Source organism: Aplysia californica, unplaced genomic scaffold (assembly GCF_000002075.1).
Source record: "Aplysia californica isolate F4 #8 unplaced genomic scaffold, AplCal3.0 scaffold00453, whole genome shotgun sequence".
Lineage (NCBI taxonomy): Eukaryota > Metazoa > Mollusca > Gastropoda > Aplysiida > Aplysiidae > Aplysia > Aplysia californica.
Genome location: NW_004797723.1, coordinates 621,937 through 631,936, shown reverse-complemented (window position 1 = coordinate 631,936; position 10,000 = coordinate 621,937). Strand labels below are relative to the sequence as shown.

At 40.2% G+C, this 10,000-nt stretch overlaps 1 protein-coding gene across 1 annotated transcript in view; it reads right to left on the bottom strand.

Moving 5' to 3' along the window:
* LOC101863045 overlaps positions 1–10,000 on the bottom strand; it is a 62,244-nt gene that overhangs the window by 16,950 nt on the left and 35,294 nt on the right. The window contains exons 3-4 of the mRNA XM_005105125.3: positions 3,474–3,603; positions 2,810–2,901 (exon numbers count right to left, since the gene is read on the bottom strand). Of these exons, the coding sequence (XP_005105182.1) occupies positions 2,810–2,901; positions 3,474–3,603 (222 nt within the window). The remainder of the gene's footprint in view (positions 1–2,809; positions 2,902–3,473; positions 3,604–10,000) is intronic.

Below are 10,000 nucleotides of genomic sequence, written 5' to 3'. Positions count from 1 at the left end.
TCCTGGTCTACTCGTCACCCATGTTTGGTACTTTTTTTGTTTGCTTGCTCGCTTTTCATTTTTGTTTTAGTGTGTGTGGGGGGGGGGGGGGAGGGAGGGTGGTGCCTGCCGCTTCGAACGTCCTTGGGTTTGCATTGGTCCTTTCTTACGATGGTATTTTTTCGGCGGGGGGGGGGGGGGGGGGTCAGTACACCTCATATTTCTATTTGTTTCCATGAAATCTCATTAATTCCCCCCCCCCCCAAAAAAAAATATTTAAAAAAATTAATTTTAAAAAATAACCCAACCTTTCTGAGACCTCTTTTTACTTTTCACGACATTTTTAATACTTTCTTGAGCACACCAAAGACTTGTAATCCAAGGGCTACAAATCGCCAAATCAAAAACAAAATAGAATCAGTTGTGAGAAGCCCAAAGTACTTCAACATAATTTGCGCTGTATATTCATAATACCTTTCTACAATAAAACAATTGAGCTTCATTTAGTTTAGAAATGCTAGATAGCAAGCTGCGAATAGCCATAACAAAAAGAGTATCATCCATCTGTCGAAATGAATCACGTGTAACGTGAGGCGTCCCTCGTCTATGGAGTAAAATCAGGAAGTAATGAAACACTAATAAACTCATAAATAATGTAAAAGCCTTGTCTATGCATATCATTTACGAGGGTGTAGTCTGACACGAGACCACACTGCGCATGGCTTGCAAAAGATGAAACTAGACATGATAATATGACATGCCCAATGTCACACAACCTAGTTATTTCACAGCCGACGGAAAAGCTGCCAGCTGTGCAAATTCGGCTGCCCCGGCAAAAGATGAACAAAAGAGTAGTGAAGAGCAATTTATTGGTTTTGTCCCACTTTGAGCGCATTATCATAAACTACTGTCAGCCAGGTTAATGAAATCTCTTGAAATATCCTTCATTCAAATTTATTTTTTCTTTGTTTAATTGTTTATTTATAGCTGAAAAACTATTTTTCGTTTTTTTCAACACTGCTACCAAACTTGCTCTAGCTAATTAAGAAACTCAAGTAATATGACTGACAATTACATTTACTTTAAAAAAACATATATTTTTAGGGGATTTTAACAGACCTATCATCATAATCCTTTTTCGTGGGATCTGTTCCAATTTTTTAGCAAGTATTTCACCCGGTGTTCCTCGTCTAGACTCCTAAAAATCCATCGTAGATGTTACTGTATCAAATATAGTCAACAAACGCCAAAAAATGAAAGATAAGGCTGATAGATGTTTGATAGGAAGGAATGAGCAAACCACACCGAGGCAACCGCCTACCACCCACAATCAAATAAAAGATGACAATAATAAACTCTAAGTTAAATCATGTCTTTTGTCTCCATGACAACAGGAAACAGCGTCAATCTAAAATAACGTATAAGTCTTGAAAAGTAACCGAACTATGGAAATCCCTGACAACATGAACAAAAAAACCCCTCCTCAACTCAGGTGTAAAGTCTGAACATTACAAAAATCACCGATTTCGCAAACACTTTTAGCACAGGGAACGATAGCACCAAACCAATCAGATAAAAGAAACTATCAAAAAAATGTTTGGCATACCAATATACCTACTTGTTGCTGGCGACCTTTCAGCCGTTCGCTACCCTAGAATCACAAAGTTCTATCTGCACAGTACCTTGTTTTCTGAAATTTCACGTGAACCTAGTTTTAAAAATTTGAGCTTTCACAGCATGTCAAGCTTTTTCGAATGCGATTCTTTGAACATCTTGATAATGACTCGGAATAATCTTACGGTTTTGATAGAGCAGACAGAACCTTGTAATTCAAGGTAGCGTGTTGTTTGTCCGTTTGTTAGTTTGTTTTTCCTTTTGGCTTCGGGTATCTTTACTTAAAATAAGTTAAAACACAAAAAGCACATAATAAACAATAGCTGATGCGTTATGCAAATCTTTGTCTTAAGCCTGGGAAAAAAGCGGCGGGGGGGGGGGGGGGGGGGGGGCAGTTCAATACCTAACTAGACACAAAGATGCCGCGTCAGAGAAAGAGCATCAAGCTCAGATACGTCGGTGGTGTTGCGCATAGATACTTCGCCATCGCACTTCGCAGGCCTGAATTCGATTCCTGTGCGGGCGAAAAATGTTAACGAGTATCTCGATTTTTCAGATGGGATGCTGAATCCCTTTCAGCTCGAGTTGGCCCTGGCTGACAGGGTTAAAACCTGCTCTCTAAGTTATCGAAACGGTATCGATGGGGTGTGAAACACAATTGATTAATTAATTTTTCTTAAGACCTAGCCCAGAGAGAAGAAGCAGGAAGGGGATAGAGGCAAAGAAAAAGGCACTAAAAAGAACACATTGAATGAATTATTTACATACACCCACATGAGCAGCATAGATGTTCATGTGCAGCATTCTGCTATCACTATCACTGTAGAGCCGTTGGCTTATTAAGTTACCGAAATCCATCACTGAGTTTGGTTAAAAAAAAGAAACGCATGGACAAAACAATGGTCATGTATTGGAGGGGAAAAGCAAGACAGATAGACGGAAACAACATAAAGAGAAAAAAGAAGTACACGTATCCACTGGGGGAGCAGATTATGTGTATGATAATTGATTTATAGTACTGGGAGAAAAAAATGATCCCGTGGCACATTCCCAAGAATGAGAGGACTATCACAAATCATCCTGCCCTGCAACTGTCAAGTCGAGTAATACCAGCTATTTTTATTCGTTCACAGATACCGTCTCGGCTGTTGTCACGAGTCACGTAGCGCCGGCGAAACAAAACAAAAAGTAAAAAGGAGTCAACAAACAGACTAACCTTGCAGCCTTCGCAGGAAAATACGCCATAGTGAAATCCTGAAGCTTTGTCCCCACAGATTTTGCACAAAATGTGACCTTCACCACAAACGCCTGAGGAGTGAAGACGAGATCTAAGTAAAGTATTGCACAAAGGGACTTCGCAAACAGTCGTCGAATGGAGACCAGGTTTCAATTAAAACAGAATTATTTTTCATAGGTAAGCAAACTTTTCGACTTTATGACGTTCAGAATGGAAATGTTAATTAATTTTTGTGGGTTTATTTTGGGTTCTTATCCTTGACGCATTAGTTTTTTAAAATTTCACGCAACCATTCTTTGGAGTAAAATCTTGGATTTCTCTCTCTCTCTCTCTCTCTCTCTCTCTCTCTCTCTCTCTCTCTCTCTCTCTCTCTCTCTCTCTCTCTCTCTCTCTCGCTCTCGCTCGCTCTCTCTCTCTCCCTCTTTCTCTATCTCTTTCTCTCTCTTTCTCAACCTCTGTCCAGTTCTTTTAGCTTGTCTTTTAGCTCCCTCTCAGCAAGCTTATCTGTCTGTGTGGCTATATGTCCCTTAGCCTCCTCAGTGCCTTTCTGTCTGTCCGCCTCCCCCTCCCCTAGCGCTCTTTCTATCCCCCCCCCCCTCCTTTTAATCCATCTTTTTCTCTCTCAATCACAGTATTTACTCACCATTCTTCGGGAAGAGGTTTCGTTGCTGTCCTGAGTTCTTGGTCTGTTTCCGTGCTCCCTCCATAAGCCCTCGGGTGGACAGCGGCTCGGTCAGCATAGTGCCCTGCCTCGACACGGTCGCAGAGATACCCTGGAGGACGGGAAAATGCAAAGACGATAAGAAACTCGTACACATTTTTATACTAAGCAAAGTTGTAAAAAACCAGAGCTTGTCAACTTTTTTTTCAAGCCAACGTCTTCTTTTTCCCCTTTTAAGAGGCAAACATTTTCGTCTCGCCCACCAATATGTATTTCCAGAGGGCCATTAAGTAATAATCGCTCACCAAAATTACCAAATCGCCCAGGGTGGCAATTCAAACATACCTAAGAACAAAGTTCGATTTTGGACAGGTTAGCCTTGGCAAAGTGTGACTTGCTGTGTTCAGTAATACTGGGCGGTAGAGAATAAATGAACTTCTAGTAATATTCCACTCCTGTACGTCAAATGTCGCCAATACAGATGGCGTCAGAGAGCTTTGTGCGTCTCGTGTCTCACCTGCTGCTTCTCTTTTTCATCCGTTCCATCTCCTCCCCACAAGCAGCAGGACACAAGAGTGCAGGCAAATCGCTGGAATGACTCCGAAGAAGTTATCGCGATGCCGCCTTGCGGGCAACGCGGAGGTTCAATAATCACGAAATTTTAGATGTATCGATACCAGCATTTTCTACCAGGTTAACCCTGCCTTACACGATGCCAGACTCCTGCAGCGCTTTATTTTTAGGTTGTAGGGTCAGGGTTTTCGATAGGCTTAGGTCTTACGTTTGGTTTAGGTTTAGGGTTTGGGTCAGAGATTCAGTACGATCATAATTTTGGTTGGTCTTTATAAAATACCATTTGTGAGGTGTGCTGACAAAATGAGTTACTTCTCGGGTTTTAGGCCGATGGAAATAGATGCGTCAAATTTATAGGTTGACTTTTTACAATTTATTACATGTAGTACATGTATGAAATTGATAAAAGACATGTAAAACTTGAAGAGAATAGGATTGGTTTAGAATTTACAAATACGTCCCTTGTGTAAATTTTTAGTTAATATCTCCATTTTTGATTGCGAGAAGTAACTGATTTTGTCAGCACGCCTCACATTTGGTTTCCAAGTTTTGAGCAGGTGCAAATAGTGGGCCGACTTGCTTGTCAACGTTTAAAGAACTATAGTGCGCTCAAAAATTCGTGGCGCAACTTTTTCTCAAATATCTTTCTAACGGGTGAATCAATGCCATCCATACTTTGCACAGCAGTTTGTATTAATTTGTCTTAACTAAATCATATTTTTCAAGAAAAATTGGGTTAGATTTTTTTAAAAACTTTTCTTCATAAATTTATATACAATACTTGAAATGTCTGAAATATGTAAAATGGTATTGTTCACAGTACTGCCCGTTACACACACACATTTTAATTAAGCATAATATGGCCTACGTCACAGCTCATCAATGGCAATTTTTACTTGCAAAACTTTCTACAAGAAATTATTTTTTATAGTTAACATATTTTTTGCACTTATGGTTCTCAAAGCATAATGTCCCAGTTAGAAAAACATGACGGACTTGCTATTAAAAGCAATATTGCCCAAGCTGTAAACATTTTAAAAAATACGTAGAAACCACCCACTTGGATTATTTATTAGAACTTATTAAGGAATACAGCTAGCAGTTTACAAAAATGTTGATCTGTTAAGACAAATTGATACAAATCATTGCGCAAAAATTGGAGAACTTATGTTCGATAGTTGAGGAGTTTTTTGACAAGAAGTCGCGCCCTGAATTTTTGACCGCACTATAAGAACAAAGCAATAGCTCCTCTGCAGTCGAACCAAATCGCTGCTGTCATCGGAAAGAGTCTCAGCAACTTTCTGACCCCAGGGGGAACGAAAATTCGATTAGAAATTGGAACGTGTAAACAGATTGCTTTGAGTTTGAGTTTAATGTAAAGGTTTTGGTAAGTGTTTTATGGCGCTCGCAACTGCATAAGGTCATATGAGCGCCCGGAACACATTAAAACATTTTCAGTTGATAGGAAATTTCGAAGTTTGCCTGGGTAGCAGCCGAAGCTTACTCTTATCGGTTTTAGACCATCAAGGGATCTTTAACGTGCGCAACTTGCACACGGGTCCTCCGAGAATGTTCGCCCTTGCCCGAGAAGGGGTGTGGCTGAAAGACAGCAGTAGGAAGGAGCCAAGAAGTAGCGGTAGAAAAGCTGCAGAAAGAGTCAGGAACCCAGAGGAAGGGGCAAAGGAGGTAAGGGGGATGGGGGCAGAAAGAGGAGATGAAAGCAAACGACAGATGATTGCTAGAGAGCAGGATAGGAGGTGAAAGGAGACAATTTTAGATAAGAAAATGTTTCCGTCGCTTCCCGGATTCGAACCAGGCGAATGAGAGGCGAACACTTTTACCTCTAGGCCACGAGAGCCCCCTGTAGGTAAAGGCAAGCACGTCGATTCAGTAACGGTCATAACGTGCATGGAAGAAACAACGTAGATAGACCGACAACAGAGAGGAAAAAAGAAGTAGGGCCTACCAGCAGAGCACTTTAACAACCAGCTTAAAGAACAGAATGCCCTTCCACCACCAGCTTAAAGGGAACAAAACAGATAGAATTTATAGCTGCATGTAACCAGGGCGTTATTTCAAGGGCACACCACCCGCGGTGTACTAAAGACTATGGCGTCGGCACCTTCCCAGAACCAGTGAAATATATTTGGTGCTGGTACCTTCCCAGTAGCGGTACTCAAAGCCTGGTACCAGTTTGCACCGCCGACACATACATTTATTGGAAGTGCCCGAAGTTCTGGTACAGGTACAAAAATCCTGAACCCAGGGTACTACTACAACTCGCTATCTCAGATCTCCAAGGATTGCAGAGTTCTCTCTGCTCTATACCTAGTTTTGAGAAATTTGAAGGTAAGAATTTAGAGTTTTACAACATGTCAAGCTTTTTCAAATGCAATTCTTTGAAAATCTTGATAACGACTTTAAAAAATCATACATTTTCGACAGAACAGACATTTCATTTGGTTTCTGGCCTCGAGGTCTCATTAACTCAAAACGGCTTAACAGGTCAGAGAGACGTTTGTAATTCTAAGGTAGTAGGTTGTCTTATTGCCGGGAACAGGCCTTGAGAAACTTCTCGTCTTGTTCAGCCCTGGTTATCACTGGAAAAAGGAGGCTGGAGTAACTGTATGGCAGGAGACACTTCGCTTCGGCATACATATATAGTAAGAGTTTAAAGGCACCTCCAACACAATTAGGTCATATAAGTGCCGAAGAAGATTAGAGGTGATACAATACAGTAACATTCACAATTTCATATGAAAGAAGGATCAAACCACACTAGGGCACCCGCCAACCACCCCCTTCTACGCACACATACTACATAACGTCAGTCGCCTGATGAAATCGTGAATTCCACATTACAGGAGAGGGAACAAAACTAATTTCCTCTGGCAATTAGCGGCCTAGACATAAACTAAATGGATACACATCTATTCAATTAGCCTTCAGAAAAAATACTGTAGATCCAGTACATTTTTTGCGTAGATGGTCATTTTTTCGAAAAAGTGTGGGATTCACGATTTTCAGATTCGAATCTCGCCTGATGCGGTCATGAAACTGTGTGGGATTCACAATTTTCAGATTCGAATCTCGCCTGATGCGGTCATGAAACTGTGTGGAATTCACGATTTTCAGATTCGAATCTCGCCTGATGCGGTCATGAAACTGTGTGAAATTCACGATTTTCAGATTCGAATCTCGCCTGATGCGGTCATGAAACTGTGTGGAATTCACGATTTTCAGATTCGAATCTCGCCTGATGCGGTCATGAAACTGTGTGGAATTCACGATTTCATCAGTAGGCGTAACGCGGTGTTGTATTCATGGTTATAAGACGGTGTGTTTTCTCTTATTAGAGACCCCGGTATGTTTAAGAATATATGAAAGCACGAAATTAAGCAAACATAATGCTCGGTCCGTACATGTATTCACGGTTTTCAGGGCAAAGATTATAATTTATAATGTCGACTTCATGCGTTTTGCGGGAAAACCTCTCTGTGTCATGATAAAAATGTGTGTTTCCTAGATGCAGGACTGGTATCGTTTCATAACGACTGTCAAATTCGAATATATAATGTGTGTGCCCTTCTAGTGGTAGGTTGTACAGTTTTGATCTTGGTCGCTTTTGCAACAAAAAAATAACAATAATAATAACGTAGTCAAATATAAAGTTTATTTCCGTGTTGTATTACAATCCAAACTTGTTTGACATTGAAAGCACACTGATTTTGACATCAGAGCACCGTAACGAGAAAAGGAATTTTTCAAAGTCTAGCAATGTGAACCAGCAATACGCAATACAATTCAAGAGATAGGACTATTTTTTTTAAAAACAAGGAACTGAAATCCAGATGTCATTGCTCAACCAAATTAAATGACTACTCACCATTAAAAGACGAAGCCAGAACAACTATATTTGTCTTCGTTTGGACTTTGACATGGGGAGACAGAAAGACCTATGTGAACCGGTCTTCTCAACACGAAAGAGTACAATTATTTAAGCAAAAGCGATACACCAAGCTGAAAGACGCACACTAGGGTTTATTATCTGAAACAGAGTGATCAGAAGATCAAAGTTGGCAGGATGTTGATATCTATGACCGGGCTCATCCATTAAAAAATTGCTCTAGAAGAGACCATGCCAGTTTCATCATCGCCTGTCTCATTCCGTACGGACAAACACTTTACACTATTCCCTACCCTGGGCTAACTTTTTCATATTTTTCAAATGTCTTTCCATATTTTCTCTTCATCATTCGATGCGACTTTTCTACAGGTTCCACATGGCCTTCCCTTGATCGTTTAACCCGTGGACTCCAAGTTAAAACTTGCTTTGTTATGTAGCTGCCAGATTTCCAGATGGTATGCTCAGTCCAATCCATCTCCACTGCTTTCTTTTGTCTGAAAATTTTTTCTGCTTAATACTTCCTCATTGGTGACTCAGTTTGTCCATCTGATCCTGATAATGACAACCTGCATCTTCCAGTACTTTCGACAGATTGCTTTAAAAGAGTCAAACCCAGCATCACCACCAAACAATCCACAAGCGCCGTGCAAGCCAATGAGTTTCTCTGTTCACATCTGTGGACATGCTTATGAAGGGTCCCTCCCACTACTGCCTGCAAAGCTCTGGAAAACTGTATCTTGATCCCTGATTCTGTAAGTGTAATCTATTGGAGCTTCATTGGTTTTACGAAACAGCCTGCACAGGTTAGGAACAATCTGCTTTGTATGCCAGACTACTCAAATTTGTGCTAAATGAAAAGAACATGTCGATTTATGAGCCAAAAAAGATCAATGTGAATTGTGTATGAGTTTTGAGTTTTGACAACGTCAGCCAAACTAAGTGGGAATCTCACATGTCAGAAAAGAAGAGACAAAGAAAGGGCATGCCAAGGATAAAACCTTTGCTCTTGGGTAAGAAGACCTTGTGATGATTTGCATGAATCTCCAGGGTATATTTTTGGCATTGTCTATCAATTCCTCCAGCTCTTGTTTCAAAAGCATGCACATGATCTTCAATGCTACCTCGTATGATGCCATTTATTTCTTATGACACAATACACAAGGTGGTTTGATTGCAAATGAATTCACAAGCTGTTTGATGGACTTTTTTTTCGACAAGCACAAATGCATAGAAGGTAATAACAATATAATATAAATACATATATGCATACATTTTACAGTGGAGTGCGCTTAAATTAGGCTCAGCCAGGTTCACAGTTTAGAAAGGTTGCTCAAATTGGAAGGAAAAACCACACGGACTTTATTTTCTTTCGGCTTACCACTGTTGACGGATCAACCGTGTTCGGTTTAAGCGGACTCCACTGTATTATTTATTATATTTATAGATGAACCGAACATCAGAAGCAGAACATTAATACGCTGATAAACTAATCTTCTCTAATCCGTCATCGATGAAGCGGGTTTTTCCAACAAACAAAGAGAAACAGTCAAAGAAATAATTAACAAAACAACCGATTATCCCGACGTGCGTCTGGCCCTTCAAAACACTAATCGTCTTTGACATGGTTACGTTATATAAACAATGCGATTAAACAGTTCGCACGCAAGCATTACCTCAACGAAAGAAATAATAACATAGAAAGGAATGAGTGAATGAAAGGAAAAACACGCAGAGATCACTAACGTCATAATTACCCTCGTTTCTGAGCATAACAAGTTTGTATATTCTCCATACTATTGAAGGCCTTTCTGTATCGGCTGAAGACAGCACCGTATTCAAAACAAACAAGAATGTTTACTTTGGTGTATGTTTCTCGAAAGACTATTTTTTGTATCAGTCGTATTGATGCGTTTGATGATATCATTCAATTGGTCGATTTTTTTCTTTTCTTTCCCTCTTTATAACTGTTGATGTCTGGTAGCATACTATAAGCATCATAAGGAGGGGAAGGAGAGGAAAAAACGAGGGT